The sequence below is a fragment of the Cydia splendana genome, chromosome 13 (assembly GCF_910591565.1).
Source record: "Cydia splendana chromosome 13, ilCydSple1.2, whole genome shotgun sequence".
NCBI classification, from domain to species: Eukaryota; Metazoa; Arthropoda; class Insecta; order Lepidoptera; family Tortricidae; genus Cydia; species Cydia splendana.
In genome coordinates, this window is record NC_085972.1 from 17,188,939 (window position 1) to 17,209,088 (window position 20,150).

The 20,150-nt window shown below is 38.8% G+C and overlaps 1 protein-coding gene across 1 annotated transcript in view; it reads right to left on the reverse strand.

Annotated features, from left to right (window-relative positions):
* The window catches only part of LOC134796248 (uncharacterized), a 94,566-nt gene extending 80,454 nt beyond the window's left edge, over positions 1–14,112 (reverse strand). The window contains exon 1 of the mRNA XM_063768296.1: positions 14,041–14,112. Coding sequence (XP_063624366.1) covers positions 14,041–14,044 — 4 coding nt within the window. The 5' untranslated portion in view covers positions 14,045–14,112. The remainder of the gene's footprint in view (positions 1–14,040) is intronic.
* Between the last annotated feature and the right edge of the window lie 6,038 nt (positions 14,113–20,150).

Consider the following 20,150-nt stretch of genomic DNA (forward strand, 5'->3'; position numbering starts at 1 on the left):
TTAGGGTTCAATAAAGCCTCTATTTTTATAGTATTCTACTTATACTGTTTTTATTACTATTTAACTATAACAACTTGATGGTAACTAGTGGGAATAACCCGATTTGTATGTTAATTTTGTATGGTAATTAAGGTTATAATCCAAAAAGTAATCGCTGGACCTCGTTTTTTTAATAAAAGCTTAGTAGTATAGTGTTTTTTGTTCATATAATAAAAGACATTTAAATTGTACTGTAAAAAAATGTTGGTGGTAACTACTAGGGAAGAAATCCCACCATTTACCAGTGGTAACTACTGGAAAAAAACTTCCCAGTAATTACCACAAAACTGAGTTGGTGGTAGCTACTGGGAAGAAAGGTGGGAAATAAATTCCCAGTAGTTACCACTGGTAACAACTTGGTGGTAGATACCTAACTGGTGGGAATAACCCCATAATATGTACAAATTTTTAATGTGTACAGTCTTTCTGATTTTATTTGTATCATAGGCTAGATTTACTCGACTCTTCTAATGACATTACATGTACTTCTAATGAGCATGAGCAACGAAACTTAAAAGAGTCCTTATTGCGGACTCTGCCGAATTATTACTTCCCATAAAAACGGAGATTCGTACTCATTTTAAAACAACGTGTTGTATTGTAATAAATTGCACATACAATAATATAAGGTATATCTATACCAGTACCTAATTAGTTTATATTCCAACAAAACTAATGAAATAGAGGAAAAATAAGTTAACTTATATTCGCTGTATTTTTTTATTATGGTATCTGAAGCTGCACATTAATTACAGGCATAGATATACCTTATCCTTTAGTGAGTACAAAGTTTTAGAGCAATCTACCTAATCGTTTTAAAATGAGAGCGTAACTACGTTTGTATGGAGATCCCAGCTTGCTGCTGACTTAAATCTTAGCAACCATCTATCTTTGTAGGTGACCAGTTGTCGCATACACGTAACTCACAATAATACATAATGTTTTACCGAATTCGTGGCATCTCTAATAGTTATTTTAGTTTGTTATCAATAGGCATCGAATCATCGAGAGTTTCATCGCACGGTAAGACGTTAGCGAGTTGTGTAGTCTACATTAGCAATAAAATTAAACTCGTATTAATTCCTGCACATACTCTGTCATTTATTTAATTCTAAAACGCATTTTAGCGGTTGTACCTAATTAAAAATCACATTAAAATTTTAATAAAATTATTTTTCTATTAGATTACAAACTCATAGCTTTTACTATTTTAACATACAACTATTACCTAATACACAAACATACCAACTTATTTTAAGATACATATTGTTTTTTTATAAAACCCACTTAGGTATTTAATGGCCTAATATATATATAACTCTCAGTTGGTTTTTGGATGGACCCAGGTTCCATACAAAGATGCCCATGGTCCTTTGTCCTGGTTATCTAAATACTTAGGCGGAAAATGTTATTCTGTCCATAAGAATTCTCATTAAATTTCCCTTTAAAACATTTTTCAATAAGATTTAAACTCTTCGTAATGTCAAATACCTACTTGGCTTATAGGGAATTAAACCCGATACAATCAGATCTAATATAAATTTGATTTTATTTAAATAAAAGCAGTCAAACCGTCGAATGAAAAAATAAAACTTAAACAACGTTTGCTGTAGAAAAGTACGTATGAACAATTTCATCATCACAAACTACGCTAGAAAGACGTATTTGCTGTCGAGCGTAAGTATTTGCGAGGCAATTTTAAAGTATATACCATGATAAAAATGATAATACTCGAAGGTACTGATTGTAAACACTACATATTATTGATAACATATGATGGTAATGCAATAATAAAGTATTTTTCTTACTTTGGCGTTCGGTCAATATTTCGCGCGCAAAATGCCACCTCCGCTCGCATACCGGCAGCCACAAGCCTGCGCTTGCGGCTGACGGCTTTTACTTAGCATAAGGGTGTCTTTCGGCGCGCGGGGAGCATGACGAAGGTTGGAGCATATACTGCGTTATAGACTAGTTAGACGCACTTTCAACCATTATAAAAGTTTGTTTGCGTTTAATACGACGTCCATACAAAATAAGAAGAACGTATAACATTTATACGTTTCTAAAGACTATTATGGTGACGTAAAAAAGTTAAGTGATACTAGGCTTAAATGACGTATGAGACATTTAAACAAAAAAAAATACTATACGATTTTTTAGACTAGTATCAAATCTAAAATTTTGCTAAAGATCCTAATCTTAAAGCGCGTATAGCGTCTTTTACGTATTTTTAGCCTAGTTTTTGGCTTATACGTTATTTTAGGCTAGACATGGTGGATAAGATTTTACGCAAACCAGAGCGTAAAAAAACGTATAGCTGCATATACGTTGTTTTAGCCTGGCTTTGTCAAATAGTCGCTTTTTAGACTAGGAACGCTTAGAAAGTTAGTGCAAATACGGTCTTTTTACGATATTTTTCTCGAAAACTAAGCCACTTATCGGAAAACGGGCCAAAGTGGTCGATGCATCTCGATCTCTACATTACGAATATCACAAAAAGTCAATTTTGGCAAAACGTCGAAAAACTGCCTTTTAGCTTAGGAGGGCAGAGCTGCGCTTGCTACGCGCGGACTTCGGATCTGTGCGCGACGAAGTTGTGGGCCTGCGCCAAGAGGTGGCGCGCTTCAACGATCTCCTCGGTGGTCTCACTGGCCGACTAGATGTCCTGGAGGAGAAGGTCAGGCGCTTGGAGGAGCGGCCTGTGGACTCCGCCAGCGGCGAGCTGGATGGCAGATTGCAGCCAGGAGCAGCGGAAGAGCTGCAGCAGACGGTGGCACGCCTTCAGCTAGAGTTGAATGACCGCGACCAGGACGCGTTGCTCTCTGACCTTGACATTGGCCACGTTCCTGAAGCGAAGGGAGAAAACGTTGTCCACACGGTCACCGTCCTCGCGGCCAGGTTGGGTGTCGCCTTGGAGCAGCGCGACGTGGTGTTCGCCGAGCGAGTCGGGGCGGTGGGCCGGACCGGGGAAGGGGCCGACAGTGAGGCCGGAGGCCGGCCGCGTCGCGTCGTCGTTAGGCTGGCGCGGCGGCAGCTGCGGGACGAACTGCTGCAGGCCGCCCGCGTTCGGCGAAATTTCACCTTCTCTGTTGACAACCTGCCAGGCCCCCCGCGTCGCGTTTTCGTCAACGAGCGCCTCACACGCACGAACCGCCTCTTGTTCCACAAAGTTCGAGAGCTGTGCAGGGAACATCAGTGGAGGTTCTCGTGGACAAGGCGAGGCCGAATCTATGCCCGACAAGGCGAGGGAAAGCCAGCTTTCTCCATTCGCTCTGACGCAGACCTGCATCGTGTTTTTGGAGTCAGCACCGTCTGAGGTCTGGGCGGGCGTATGTAGCATATATTGTTTTGTCATTGCACTATGGGACGGCAATGTCTGTTTGTTTATTTCACTAATTTTTAGCATTTATATAATTATAAAGTTGTTTATAATCTGCAGGCTCTGGTATCTATGCGACACTGGTTCTGTTACTGTTATACATTTTGTTAAAGTTACGTCATCTGTCTGGTGGTCTGTCTGGTCTGAGGTATATCTATATAACTATAATAGTAAATAAAACACTTAAAATAGGTTTGTACAATGCAGGTTCTCTTGGCACAAATCATGACAATTTCATAGCGGCTGCTACTCGGCAGGATGTTGATGTGTTGGCGATCAACGAATCATGGTTAAGGGCGGGTGAAGAAGGGCGGGCGCCGACACTTTCTGGATATAGTTTCCGGCATATTCCTAGACCGCAGGGCGACCGGTCGCGCGGTGGAGGCGTAGGCTTTAATATTAAGCGTAATCTCAAAGCTCGGACCTGGCCTCATCCCGTTGATCCGTTGCATAAGCTGGTGGAGCAGATGTGGATCACATTTACTCTCAACGGAAAGAAGCTGGTAATCGGAACGGCATACCGACCACCTTGGATGGATCTGCAATTATTTTTTGATGCCTTAACTGACTCAGTTAGTGCAATCCGTGGCTACGATAATCTAATTATACTTGGTGACTTCAATGTTAACTTATTGAATGGCACCGACAAAAAAACCACTCAGTTCAATAACTTCATAACAAGTACTGGATTAACTCAATTGGTGTCACAGCCTACGCATTTCACTGACACCAGCCAGACGCTGATCGACGTTGTCTGCTCTGACTTGCGGGCTGCTAGCACTTACATGGATCATGTGGGTTCACTGTATGGTCATTGTCTTGTTGTCTGTAATTTTAATATTAAGCGCGAGAATCTAAAACCTTACCACATTACCTACAGGCCTTTTAAAAATATCTGCGACAAAGATTTAGATGTGGACTTGCAGTGCGTGAGATGGGACTTAATATCAAATCTTGAAAATGTAAATGACATGATTAATGTTTTTAATCAACAAGTACTTAGTCTATTTAATGTACATGCCCCTGTAAAGACGTCCTTAGTTACAACACAATCCTACCCCTGGATTACTGACACCATCAAACATATGATGAGGCTGCGTGACAGTGCTGCGGCAGACTTCCACAAAAACCAGAGTGATGTTAAAAAGAAATACTACAAAGATCTTAAATCTGTTGTAAATAAAGCTTTATATTTTGAAAAAGTTGCATATTTCAAACAAAATATAAATAATAAAATAAAAGAACCTAAAACTTTATGGAAAAACTTAAAATCAGCAGTCTTGCCTAAAAAGGATAAAGAATTACCTACTTTTTTCAATAACCCCGATATCTTAAATAAACATTTTCTAGAGCTGCCGGGAACTACAGGTGTCACTATATCACAGCTAACTTATTTTGAGTTCCATAAGCACAGTGACTCTGTTTTCCACTTAGACACTATTAATTCTAGCCAGATTATCAAAATAATTAAATGTCTAAAATCTAACGCCGAGGGTTTTGATGGGATAAATTTGAATATGCTTATCTTAACTTTCCCATACACAATTGACATCATTACAAGCCTAATTAATACCTCTATTGTTACATCCACCTTTCCAGATATCTGGAAGTTAGCATTAGTAAACCCCTTGCCTAAAGTATCAAACCCAACCATGCCTAAAGATCTTAGGCCCATAAGCATACTACCCTGCCTATCTAAAATATTGGAAAAAGTTGTCTGCTCACAGTTACCTACCTAGCAGTTACCACCTACCTAGAAAAAAACAATATTTTACCAGATGTCCAATCAGGTTTCCGCAAAGGACGTAGTACAATGACTGCTCTATTGGATGTCACTGATAACATTTTGGATGCTCAAGACAAGGGAATGTGCACACTTTTAGTACTCCTCGACTTTTCGAGGGCATTCGATTGTTTGAATATTAACCTGCTATTATCGAAGTTGAGCTACTATGGTTTTGACCATAAAACTGTAATGTGGTTTGCAAGCTATCTGTCTAACCGATCGCAAATTGTAAAAGTGCATCTCAGTGATGGTTCTTCACTTTTTTCTGAGAAAGCCGAGCTAACTAGAGGAGTTCCGCAATGGATCCGTGATTGGCCCGCTCCTGTTTATATTATATTCTGCAGATATTACATCTCACATCACGCATTGCAAATACCACATCTACGCAGATGACATACAAGTATATATATCATGTAAGCCCGCCGATATCAACAGTACCATAGGGAAACTAAATGAAGATCTCACCAGAATTGCTGGATGGGCTACACAAAACTGCCTACTGCTTAACCCTAGCAAAACAAAATACCTTGTGTTTGGCAGCAAGCAGCAACTGGCCGGTGCCAGCATTTCAGTGGATGTTCTGCTAATAAACAAACCAGTTGAGAGGGTGTATGAGGCGCGTAACTTAGGTCTCATAATGGACTGCGGACTACGATATGAGAAACATACCGCTGAGGCCATTAGGAGTTGCTTTTATAAACTTAAGGTACTATATAAAATTCGGCCATATTTAAGTGAAAACCTGCGCATTCAATTAATTGAATCACTCGTCCTATCAAAGCTGAACTACGTGGATGTTGTGTTTGGGCCAAGACTTCCTGCAAAAACGAAACGACTCATACAGCGTGTTCAAAATGCCTGTGCTCGCTTCTGTTTCGATATTCCGTTGAGAGCTCACGTGACCCCATATCTGAATAGCCATAGCATCCTCAAAATGCAACACCGCCGTAAACTACACTTGGCTTGTTTGCTCTTTGGCGTACTGAACTATAAAACTCCTTCATATCTCTTCAACAAGCTATCTTGCATCAAGCTCCGCGAACGCCGTGATTGTGGGATTTATCTGTTGACGCCGCGTCATGCCTCAGCCGCTTTCCGAGGAAGCTTTAAATATTCTGCGTCCCGCTGTTGGAACAACATTCCGCCCCCAGTGAGAAACCTGCAAAGTATATATAGTTTTAAAACAAAGCTCAAACAGTATATGCTCAATCACCAGCTTAACCAGGAAACCTGCAGATTGGAAACCAGCTGCCTGTAGTCAAGACTCTTGCTATTGTTGTATTATATTGTAAATTTTGTTACTTACCACAATGTTCTTGTTCCTTCCGCATAGGAGTCGACACCACTCCCGACACGCCATCCTTTTTATCTGTGTAATTTCATTATGTTTCTATTTGTTTAACTTTGGTGTTGTTTTTGTTTATGTATTTTAGCCAACTTTGTAACATTGTTTTCATGACTAAAAAGTTAAAACTGATTGAGATTTTACATAATATTATATTAGATTCACTCACTTTATTGTTTGTCAAATCTGTCATCGAATTTAATTTCGTGTAGCTACCGCTGGCGCTAGTTATGCGCGCCTAATGCCGCGCCACGATGTGACCCGACCGGATGGTACAAGTTCGATCGGTTAATCCGTGTACTTAATTCATCTCTTTTTTGTATTAGCTGTGTAAAATGTGTGTAATCAATTGTTCGGTTTATTTTATGTTTCTTTACTTATTTTTTTGTCTGTTACCTTCCGTGATTATTTCTCACTTGATGGTCTAATCGGAAGATCAGCGCTGGAAGTCGCCAGCAACATGCTGAGATGGGACCATTTCGTGACACTTTATTTTTCACTATGTTTTTTCAATGTATGTCTGTTGTCTGTGTGTTTACGAATAAAAAACTATTCTATTCTATTCTATTCTATTCTATTCTATGGAGGCCTGTGACGTCAGTAACAGTGATGTCGACAATTGCCGGACCTGTCACGTTGGTGAAATAGGGGCCTGATCGTAACAGACGCGTTTTGTTAGAGAGTGAGTCTTCTGTACCTAGTACCAAACTAGTACTATTATTTATTCTGTGCTACAGGTAAAATCCGTCGCACACGTCCGCGCCAGTTAGCGTTGCCACCTGCTCCGTCCAACCACGCCAGCAAGCGGACGCCATAAGTGCGAGCGAACTGCTTCTCTGAATATCTTAACAAATCGTTAAATCATAATCTACTTCAAGAGAATGATGTAATAATGGATTGTGCGCGGCTTTGAAACACATTTCCTATTGGAGCATTCTTTTCCGAAAATGAGAAACATTCGAGAATATTTCTGTTGTTTTCTTTGCAGTTTCATAAAATAATGAAAGGAATTTACAAAGGGGCCATTTGGATATTAGGTGGTTTAGCTTTAATAAATAGACTTGAGTAGCTAAATGTATATGTAACGTACTGAGAAACTTTCTATTTAAAAATAAACTTTTTTAAATCCCCTGTTCATGCTTAAATCGCTAACCTAACCAACCTATATTAATGGCGAATTTACGACACATAGTTTATATCAAACCAATTAATTTCAATTAACTGAAACATTGATAAAGCGGTTTGCTTGTGCTATTGTGTAGCTAATTGTATTTTCAATTAATCGAACCAATTATTAATTCAGCAAGAAATTAATGAAGCTTCACAAATACTTTACTGACTTGAGCAAATTTTCCGGGAATTTTTACTACGATTTCCTTTACAAAGATTCAAGATAAGTTCTCTAACAGTTTTCTTTTAAAATACAACTTTCACGAAAAGCTTTCTAACTTTATCGTTTGAGTAACGATAATAAATGCCTGCTGTTTCCTGCAAAATGAACACCCTTGTCTACTACATAGTTCTTCTTCTTCCTCGCGTTATCCCGGCATTTTGCAACGCCTCATGGGAGCCTGCGGTCCGCTTGGCAACTGACCATCCAACCCAGAGGGGAAACTAGGCCTTATTGAGATTAGTCCGGTTTCCTCACGTTTTTTTCCTTCACCGAAAAGCAACTGGTAAATATCAAATGATATTTCGTGCATATGTTCTGAAAAACTCATTGGTACGAGCTAAGGTTTGAACCCGCGAGGTCCGGATTAAAAATCGCACGCTCTTACCGTTAGGCCACCAGCGCTTCTTTCCTCCTTTGTGTACTAATACATAGTTATGCATATTATATCAATAATCTCACTTAGGAACTTTATATACTTACTTTCAAAATAAAATAATATTAAATAAACTTTACTATACTTTCAAAATAAAATAAAATAAATCATAATTATCTGGAGACACATTGGGAAAGTAGGAATTGCCAGTTGAGCGAATCAGAGTAATAAGAGTAACAAAAATAAACTAAAAAACCGGCCAAGTGCGAGCCGGACTCGCGCACGAAGGGTACCGTACCATTACGCAAAAAATGGCAAAAAAAGCACGTTTGTTTGGGAGCCCCACTTAAATATTTATTTTATTCTGTTTTTAGTATTTGTTGTTATAGCGGCAACAGAAATAAATAATCTGTGAAAATTTCAACTGCCTATCTATCACGGTTCATGAGATACAGCCTGGTGACAGACAGACGGAAAGCGGAGTCTTAGTAATAAGGGTCCCGTTTTTACCCTTTGGGTACGGAACCCTAAAAAATAAGGTAGGCATGGTGCGGCGCCTGACGTATAGTTCAAGGCCATTTTCCAGCTTAAGCCATAAGCTGGAATGAAAGGCAATGTTTTATCAAAATCAATTATTTGGCAGTCTATTTATACCATTACCCTGGACAATAATGATGTTATTTACGTTTTTAAAGAACGAGTACTTACCTATCATTAAAGAAGTTTTTAGAGGAAGAAACAAAATATTCTAGAGTATCAATCTATACACTAATTTCCTACCTACAACATAAACTCAAAAATCATCTACCCTTTTTTCGCAGTCGGGTAAAAAACTAGTTCGATCTAGACGTGACATATGAGCTAATATGCTGCATTCTGCACTCCTATTTCAAATAAACATCCAGCATAGCAATTAAAATGCACGCATAACGCCATATCAACGTTATTTATGGCCCACACGCTTCCGACTCTTCCGAGCTTCAATTAAAAGGCAAAAAGTCATACGTAGGGGCCCGATTCGGATTTTGAAATAGACATCTACTAGACATCTATCATCTTTTAGACGTCACCAAGATACGATAACGATATGTTTAAGATCTAACCTGTCAAATTTGACATTTATGCGATTCTGGAGATAGGTACTCTTGAACGATTTCCACAAGATATGACTTAGAGATCCAATTCACATCTAATAGATATCTAACACTATCTGACGTAAAAGTGACACTGGTTGCCCGAATTGAGCTGCAAAAGAGAACTAGTTGAAATCTAAACTATAACGTATCTAGAATGGATCTAGTACGTGTCGTCTCTTGTGAATATCTTGAAGTTCGAATACGGCAGGTAGTTCGGTACGGAAAAAGCCATATTTCTGCGATATCTGTACCTAGATGATACATTTGCTACATAAGGTGTTGTAGGTTCAGAGAGCGGGAATTTTAGAAATCGTGGCTCTTTAATAGAAACATAACGCCGCTATGGAAATGCTTGCAGATTTAGAGTAGGCGCACTGATTCAAAATTCAAACCGATATTTTAGGGTCTCCCCAGATATATCGACGCGCATTCGGCAAAAGCCGATAGGAAAAAGCTTTATGTCCGCGCAATAAGAGCGAAAAAGCCGTCAACACGTCGGCAGGCGCCGGCCGATGCGAGCCGAGCCGAACCACAGAATAAATAATAGTACTAGGTACAGAAGACTCACTCTCTAACAAATCGCGTCTGTTACGATCAGGACAGGTATGGCCGCTAGGTGGCGACAGCGCCACGCGCGGCTTATGGCTCTTCTTCCTCGCGTTGTCCCGGCATTTTGCCACGGCTCATGGGAGCCTGGGGTCCGCTTGACAACTAATCCCATGATTTGACGTAGGCACTAGTTTTTACGAAAGCGACTGCCATCTGACCTTCCAACCCAGAGGGGAAACTAGGCCTGGTTGGGCATTAGTCCGGTTTCCTCACGATGTTTTCCTTCACCGAAAAGCGACTGGCAAATATCAAATGATATTTCGTACATAAGTTCCGAAAAACTCATTGGTACGAGCCGGGGTTTGAACCCGCGACCTCCGGATTGAAAGTCGCACGCTCTTACCGCTAGGCCACCAGCGCAACGAAATCGCGGAGTGAGCCACGCCGAGCCGAACGACGACTTTTTCGCTCTTATTTTCTTACTTTCGCGCGCAGACACAAAGCTTTTTCCTATCGGGTTTTGCCGATTCCGCGTCGACGTATGTGGAACCCTCACGCATTTACTGCCAACGTTTTCGTAGCGTTTCTTCGTAGCGATTCTAGCGTTTTCCCGCTTTGTATAGGAAAGCGGCTACGAACAGAGCGCCCGCCGAGCGGGCTCCCGGATCTCAATGTCTCTTCTTCCTCGTCGAAACCTCATGACTGTGGGTCGTGACCGCCATAATTCGCTTTATCTTGGATTGCACTCCAACCTGGCCGATCTTCTGCCTTCCGCATAGAGCCCTGGAACTTGACGCGTGTGACTTCCTCAATAGCATCAAACCAGCGTGTGGGTATTCTGCCTCTGCCTCTTCTACCCTCAACCTGGCCACCGATCATCAACTTCTCAATGATCTCAATGTGTTGAGTAACAAATAAATGCCAACTACTGATGTCGCAGTAATATGGTTTGATCAGAAAGAATAAGTAATTAAGTACCTATAACGATAGAAATTAGGTAAATATAATATCTCATAATTTGAATGTTTACAACCAATCATTCCGATTTTTTACAGCCGATATAAAACGTTACATAGATGAGTAAGTATTCAACTTGAACGCTGTAAATGTTAAATAAAAAAACCGGCCAAGTGCCAGTCGGACTCCAGCATGAAGGGTTCCGTACCATTACGCAAAAAAACGGCAAATAAATCACGTGTGTTGTATGGGAGCCCCACTTAAATATTTATTTTATTCTGTTTTTTAGTATTTTTTGTTATAGCGGCAACAGAAATACATCATCTGTGAAAATTTCAACTATCACGGTTTATGAGATACAGCCTGGTGACAGACAGACAGACGGACAGACGAACGGACATTGGAGTCTTAGTAATAGGGTCCCGTTTTTACCCTTTGGGTACGGAACCCTAAAAAAGAACCGAAGAATATTTTGTCGAAGTTATTTTTTAGGTTCTCAGCATAGTTCAACGAGTGTTTATGCAGACAATACTACATAATTATATTCAACAATTGTATGTACCTAGGTTTTTTTATGATGTTTTCCTTCACCGAAAATATTCCGTACATGTTTTGAAAAGCTCATTGGTACGATCCCGGATTTGAACCCGCGACCCCAGGATTGAAAGTTGGACGTCAAATCTACTCAACCACCATTATATATATTTTATATATATTAACAGCATTAATACATTACATAATACATTACACATACATAATAATTTTGTACATCTTCCAAGACGAAAGTTCGGGTTAGTCAAACAAAGCTCGTTAACGTTTCCTGTTTGTACATAAACATGAAATTAAATAGGTAGGTAGGTATTTCAAATGTAACTAATATATAATACTGGACACTGTGTGACATAGGCTCATCAGCTAAATAGCTGCTCGCTTATAATTATATAATAATAATTATATAATAGCGAAGAGTCTCGACCAGCATCTTGAGAGACTCTCGCTAGGTGGTTAGATCAAGGGACAGATGCAGAAGGCGGTATTCTTAGACACGGCGCGGATAGTACGTCGGTTCCTCTCTCTGCGGCCCTGACCACCAGCAGCTTGGGCCTTGCCCCGCTGCTGGCGGCACCCTAGGTTAGGTTTTTTATAATGTGTTTATATGTAAGGTCACTGTGGGTAAGTCCGTCTACAAGGCAAGTCCGTCAACACGTTATAACTTTTGAATTTGAAGGCGTATGCGACTTTGGAGTCCAGTCGATTAACCAGTTTTTCGCGCTAGTTCCGTCTCTGTAAAACAGATGGCGCTGTGACAACCAAGTTCAGAGCAATCCGCCTCAATAAGTCATTTCGTGTTTTGAACTCGAAGTCATAGTGCGACAGCCGTTCGAAAAAAATTTGTTAAAAATAGTTTTTGAAAAGATTGTGCATCAGAAAGTAACTACGTAGGTAGCACAAGAACCAGCTGTCTTTATTCTATTTTTAAAATATCAGAAATTAGCTTAGTTTTGTAATTACACGTTCCACAATTTATCATATTAAAATTTGACTAAGTTGGAAAGTCCGTCTATTATGTTCAAGGCAAGTCCGTCATATGCCGGAGTTTCGTTAAATCAGAGATTACCAACTGTTTTTGCGATTTTAATATTATAACGATTTGATAAGGTATCAAAAAATCCTCCAGACTTTGCGCATGATGTTACTTTATTAAATTTTGATCTCAGTATATTAAAATAAACGATTAAAATTCATTTTAAAATTACTATTGATCTTTTATTTCGGAAATCAAAAAAATAATTATGTTTAATTATTTGCAAAAAAGGTTTACCACCCCATTTTGGTAGTATATGCCGGACTTGCCTTTGTTTTAGAAAAATGGTGTTTATTTCGAATCTGAACCGTATATTAACAAGTTTAAAATACACTTTTCATTGTCTTGATCCGTTCTGTTTAGGAATTTGACTACGAACATATACGCACCCATAGATTGGCTGATATCATAACTAGACGGACTTCCCTTAAACTACACGGGAAGTCCGTCTACTCGCCGAATTTTAAAAAATGCCATTGTTTTTGCTTAATTTGTGCTTGAAATGATCTGTCACTAAGGCTAAACTATTAATTATTAAATTCTTCATCGTATGCGATTACAAGCAGTAATTAACGGAACTAGATCACTCCAAAGTCAAAAAAAAAAAAGTATGCCGGACTTCGCCACATTGACCTTATTTTTTATTGTTTTGTAAGTGTTTTTTTTATATTTTACTATTATATTCATAATATATTATAAAAACCCTAGCCTAAGAAGGATGATAAATAATTATATAATAATAACTTTACAGTTGGTAGGTTGGGTACAGTAGGATATGGTGCTACTTTCCGCACTAGTGTGGGAAAAGAGCACTTTCCGCGCGTATGTCGAAAGTTCAAAGGGCCATATGTACCTACTGTAAAACGTTGTACGATACAGGTGTGAATAGGTGTCGCAACTCATGTTGATTTCAAACACTCCCTTCGGTCGTGTTTTAATTTATCGCCACTCATTTCGAATTTCCTCTTTTCCATACTTGTATCGTAAATAACTATTGTGTGTGTTTTGTTTGTAACGTAACCTACTGTTCATCTAAAGAAATTTAAAAGCAATGTTTTATTACGAAGTTTTTTAGTTTTACTTTTGAGCTACTGCTAATAATTTAAGAGCGAAGTTTGATCATACTTAACCCTTTAATGGTCAAAAAAAAGATTCAAGTCTCTTCCTGGAAGTGCTAAAAATTCTTAGAAAAAATACAAAAAGATGATGATTTTATATGTTTGCCACATAAAATCCAAGCGTGGTATAGTAAAGGCTCAAAACTAAACACATCGAACGGAATTCAGAAAACAATACCTACCACCCGTTATTTAACTTATTTTTATCTTAGGACATTTGTGTCAATAATCTGTGTTTTTTTGGTTTAATACAAAAAACTTCTTTAAAATCGTCAGTGTAACTTTTTAGCCGGTTTTATATAACAGAAAACAAAATCAGCACAATCCATTCCTCAATCTAAACAACCACTCAATTCAAATTTAAAATACAATTCACTCACCCATTTGTATAATCAATTCACTTATCACAAATTGTTTACGTAACCCCGCATACACACCGCAAGGGGTGTGTTCGGCACTGAGGCTTCAGAGGTACTGAATGGGAAAAGCGGGAATAGCCGAGATAAGGGTGGTTAGTACCACTCTATACATAATACTTGTATAATAATACTGTATAATACTCGTATCTGTCAGTACGTGTCACGGGAAATCGATGTTTATTGTTTAGGCGCTAGAGTTGACTATAGCGTGAACTGTAATAGAGAAATGAGGTTGGGTGAGTTATAATGTTGTTGGATGTATTTGACAAGCTTTGTTGCATGTAAAATGTTGAGGTTGGATGGGGCTATTTAGAAGATAACAATATTTAGTATATAATAAGTATTATAACATGAATATAAAACTGAAACTAACTACAATTAAAATAACTAAACTAAAAATTAAAAATACCTATCAAACTTTTGTGCCCTTGGTAGGGTGCCCATTACGCATTGGGCTAATTGTATATTTGTTAATTAAGTACAGTTTATTATTCTGTAAATTGTTCTTATTGTACCAATTTTATTATTGAATTCGCTTTAAAACTCCTCAAAATGGAGAACAGTAAGAAGTAGACCTGAAATTAAAGCTAACGTAATGTAGAATCCTCATAGATCTAGAATGACGCTTACGCCTAACAAAATTGAAGTGCTAGGTAGGTATATGAACATTTTACGAGTGCGATAGAGGCAGACTACAAATGAAATAAATTTGAACCTTGTGACCTTCAGATATTCCCTATTAAGAAGAATAGGCTATCTTTGAATAGGTATCCTGTTACAAAAACAAAACATTTAGCCAATTATATAGGTATTTTTACTGAATTCAATACTTTCCTTTTTTCTTTTGATATTTGACAGGCAATCTTGTACAATCTAGACCTGTGTGTAGGTAGAATTTATCCGTTCTTATGCGTAGGTAACATTACTTTGCCAAGATAAATTTGTTAACTTAGCTTTAAGTCACACAGTATATTCTAAAGATTTATACAGGTTATTGAGGTATATAGATGTCTTCGTCACGTCACCAACAAAGTTGTCATTGTGTTGCAATGTCCCTCTTACGTGCATTCCCGCTTCATGAACCCTTTGTTCGCCACAAGATGCATTTACCCTCTCAGGAACGTAACAGCAACATGAATATACTGATATTCAGTTGACATTTTTGCAGCACGTGTCACATTGTGGGTGCGCTGACAAACAACGGCTAAGAGCGATTCGGAGTCGCGCGTGGAGGGTTCCGTAACAATCCGTTCCGAAGCGACACTAGAGTTCGAATTGCTTTTCTCGGTTTTTCAAAAAAGGAGTAGGTATGTATGTTTAGATTTAGATTTAGATTTACTCTATATACATCTATACATACATATAGTATAGATGTATATAGAGTTACTTTACTCATCCTAAATGAGTTTTTACTAGAGATGCCCCGAATAGTGAATTTGGCCGAATACCGAATACCGAATATTCGGCCCCCCTCTCGGCCGAATACCGAATATTCGGTGACCGGCGTGATTCGGCATGGCATGCGAACATTTTGAGTTACAATCATTACGAAAACTGTTCGCCAACAAAGCACAACGTTTGCTTAGATATATTTTTGTTGAACAGAATTAATGAATGTAGTTAGAGTCAATCAAATCAGACCGATGATAAAAATAAAATATTTTGGAATCAACAAATGCTGAAAAACGTGCTATCGTATTTAACCACTTTCTAAGAATACGTTTTAAATATTAAATATACCTAGTTTTGGTTATTTTTATGTGTTTTTTTTTGTGTAATTTTACTTTTTAGGTAGGTGCAACAGATATTCGGTATTCGGGCGAATAGTAGGCAACATTCGGCCGAATACCGAATATTCGGCAATGTGACCGAATAGGACGAATACCGAATAGTTGCTGAATATTCGTGGCATCTCTAGTTTTTACATTGGACGCGTAGGACGCCAAAATAAATAAACAAGAAACTAATTTGACCTTCGAGCAACACCGGCTTCCGACACATCGGAAGGGAGGGGCCCAAGCGATATCTTACCGTACAAATAAAGTTCTTCCATTTTTTGCGGGGGGAAAGGTGCACACAGTCGCACATCTCACACACTTACATACAAAATTCAATCTGTAATGACGACACAAATACATATAAAATAACACCCTACACAGACAAATCTTGCACACCTCGATCTGTTTTTGTGTACGGACGAGTCACAAGTGTCACAACACGCACATTAACACATTTTCGTCCAAGAATTTTATTGTTTTCTGAGAGATGAGAAGTCGGATTTGTCGCTCTACCGATCCGCAATTTGTACTGGGCGAGCAAAATCGATAAATCCAACAATTACATGAGACTAAAATATAATAATTGTGTTTAAATTTAATTAAACGTATGATATGTAAAAAAAATATTACATGTGAAATGTAACACCTTCTTTTTGTAAATTTGATGTCCCCGACCACTTTTTACATCAAATAACCGAGCAATTAGGCATTTTTTGCTGCTGTGTTCACTCGCGCGACTGGTTCGGTCTAGTTTAAAATCCGAGCGCAACTAGTATTATTACCCGCGCTAGATCAGTTGATCTTGTACCTAGGCAGAGGGGAAATAGTGCGAATGCCGCCTCCCTTCCGTGTTGCTCCAAGAATTTGACAGTACAATGTAACGAAAGCCACTGACCCTCTTTAGACCTTATTCCATTCCAATAAGGTTCCAAAGATGTCTATTAACAGTGTGGACGGTAAACACGGACAGAGTAATGTCCGGTCTGTCCCGAAACCTTCAAGTCGTTGGTTTGTTATTGTAGCGTACTTATGTAAATGGATTCTGTAACCGTGTTGTGAAGAAGGGATTGGTTTCGTTCGGACCGTTTCATGGGGTCGGTTAGATTCTGGACTTATAGAGGATCAAACGGAGATTTTACAAGCAAACAACATAATACGAACACGAACATTATTTTACCATCCCTTTTCTAGGGTCTAAAAGGGATGCCCTTTACCTTCAAGCGTTAAATTTGTTTTACTTATTCCCACACAACGTTTAATAGTAAAGATAAACGTGTCCCTCGAATTTATACTTATTTAAAGCAAATTGTGAAATTGTCGAAATTACAATTCAACTTTCAAAACATACTTTTTAGGGTTCCGTACCCAAAGGGTAAAGGACCCTATTACTAAGACTCCGCTCCGTCTGTCCGTCTGTCTGTCCGTCTGTCCGTCTGTCTGTCTGTCTGTCACTAAGCTGTATCTCATGAACCGTCATAGCTAGGCAGTCGAAATTTTTCACAGATGATGTATTTCTGTTGCCGCGTGATTTTTTTGCAGTTTCTTGCGTAATGGTACCGAACCCTTCGTGCGCGAGTCTGACTCACACTTGGCCGATTTTCATAATACCGTATACAACTTTTTCACTCATGTCATGATGTCACAAGTCGATCATGCGTTACACACAATTTTATTGCTAATGAGAAAGTAAATAAACCCTATAATCGATTGTATATTTATATGAACATTTAATGATTGTTTCAGGTATAAAATTCGTTGTATAAACGTTGATATTACCGGGCCGTTATTTTGATTGGACGGTTGAAATACCTCTCGTTTAATTAGTCCACAAAATAGCCCAATTTCAAGGGTTTGTTGACGTGTCCGGCCTCATTGACCTGGTTCTGTGATAATTTATTTTCAGGTAGTTTTCCCGGGGATATATCCACGTATCCAAACACCTTTTATAGTTAATATCTGGGAGACCGAGCTTTGCTCGGAAAACATATTAAAAACTTAAAAATGCGCGTTTTCCTAAAGATAAGACCTCAGTTATATCGATTTTTCTCCCCCTAAAACGCCCATATATATAGTAAATTTCATTGAAATCGTTAGAACAGTTTCCGAGATCCCCGAAATACCTATATAAGTAAATAAATATACAAAAATTGCTCGTTTAAAGTTATAAGATACTGCCACAATTTATGAACTATTCGTGATGGAAATGGCAGGGATTGGTAAATATAAGTTCCTTTAATACAGAACATTATTTACAATTATAGTTGAATTTTTTTTAAGGTGTAAAATATGGGTGCACACGTCATACTTAAAAATATATCCCATAGCTCTTACATCAAGTTATATGCACCCATATTTTTACACTTGATTGTACAAAGACCAAACACACCATTCCATGTACTAGTAACATTCGGACAATTTAAAAGTTCCAAATATTGATAAATATATTTGAGATTATAATACTAAGCTAACCTGACACCAACTTGAATATTACAAAGTGAAAGAGTGTCATTATACATCATATTTTCACAGAAATTATACATTAATGATGCCACATTTTGTCCTTGCAAATGCCATGCAGTTATCTTGGTCCGACTCTAGTAAATATTCTTTGTTGCACCAAAGTGAATACCTAGGTATACCTATACCAACGGTAGGTATATTATATAACAAATAATATACATAAGAACTATGCATAAAATAGGCGATCTCATACAAAAAGTAAATAAATAATCGTGGAGAAGTTTAGTGACTTCGTAACTTTCTTCGTACGACTATCTAAAAGTTTTACTCTCGGGAAAATTGGTATGAGACTTGAATTTGTAGAAAGGTACTAACAAATAACTTGCTCAAACTAATGCGTAAACTTTTATCAAACTCTCCGAAAAATGTGTTTTATTTCAGTAAAAGCAAAAATAAAGGTGAGCGTCAAGTAAAAGAAAAAAACACAGTAGACAATTTACTTTATTTTATGTAAGTATATCTAGTATTTACATTTGTGAATACTAATAATATGTAAGCATTTACTCTCAAAGCTATTATCATAAATGTAGGTACAATATTTTTAGCAACAAATTCTAAAATTAATCAACAGTTACCGAATACTACTTTGAATATAAGTACCTATATATATTTTTTTTTATTATATTACAGCTTAAAATAATAATTATTTGTTTGGAAAACTAATTCATGACAATTATATTTCACTATCTCTAGTACTTTTACTCTTACCTACTCAAATGAAAACTAATTTATTTTATTAAGTAAGTACATGTGTTTGATTGAAAGTTTATTTTTAATTAATGATCGAATGCATGATGAATGGTTAGTAACATCATGGTTCTTGAAAAAACATACAGGTTTTTCATACAAAATGACCAGAAGCCTCTACCATCAGTTTTAACATTGACATAACGCTCACGTCTACGTAATTTACTTTCTGTACAACTCGCTTCCACTATTGCTCGCATATGCGAGTACGAGCGAGATGCATAGAAAGTAAGTTACGTAAACGTGAGCGTTATGTCAATGTCAAAACTGGTGGTAGCCGTACTGACTGATTGACAGACGCCACTAGGTTTTCGATTTCACGGTTCGTAAGGACTGACCAGCTTCCGTCCGGTCTTTTTTTTGGGCCTAGTATCTTACGGAGGATCTTCCTCTCGGCCACTAGCAGCATGTTTTCTTCCTTGAGTGTCAGTGTCCATGCTTCGCATCCGTAGGTTAGGATTGGCAATTGGCGAGAGGTCGCACAGGACCGAGAAAAGTGGCGCTGTCTTGTGTCGGAGGCCAAGTCTCATTTTGGGTCGCTGAGCCAACGGAGTGAGTGAGTGTGTGTGATTGACAGACGAGTGAGTTACAGGCTACGTATAAGTATACTGGCAGGCGTGCAGTCCGCCGCCCATGTAGGCTGCATATGCGAGCGCGTGCGGTAAGTAGTTCTGCTCGTAGTTGCCCGCGAACAGGTACACCCGCGGCTTCGCCTCCGTGAGCTACAGGCTACGCGTAAGTATACTGATGGCAGGCGTGCAGTCCGCCGCCCATGCAGGCCGCATATGCGAGCGCGTGCGGCAGGTAGTTCTGCTCGTAGTTGCCCGTGAACAGGTGTGCCCAACGCGCGCGAACGCCACCTCGTCCTCGTCTCCTTGAGTTACAGGCTACGCGTAACTGTACTGATGGCAGGCGTGCAGGTCGCCGCCCATACAGGCCGCATATGCGAGCGCATGCGGCAGGTAGTTCTGCTCGTAGTTGCCCGTGAACAGGTGTGCCCAACGCGCGCGAACGCCGCCTCGTCCT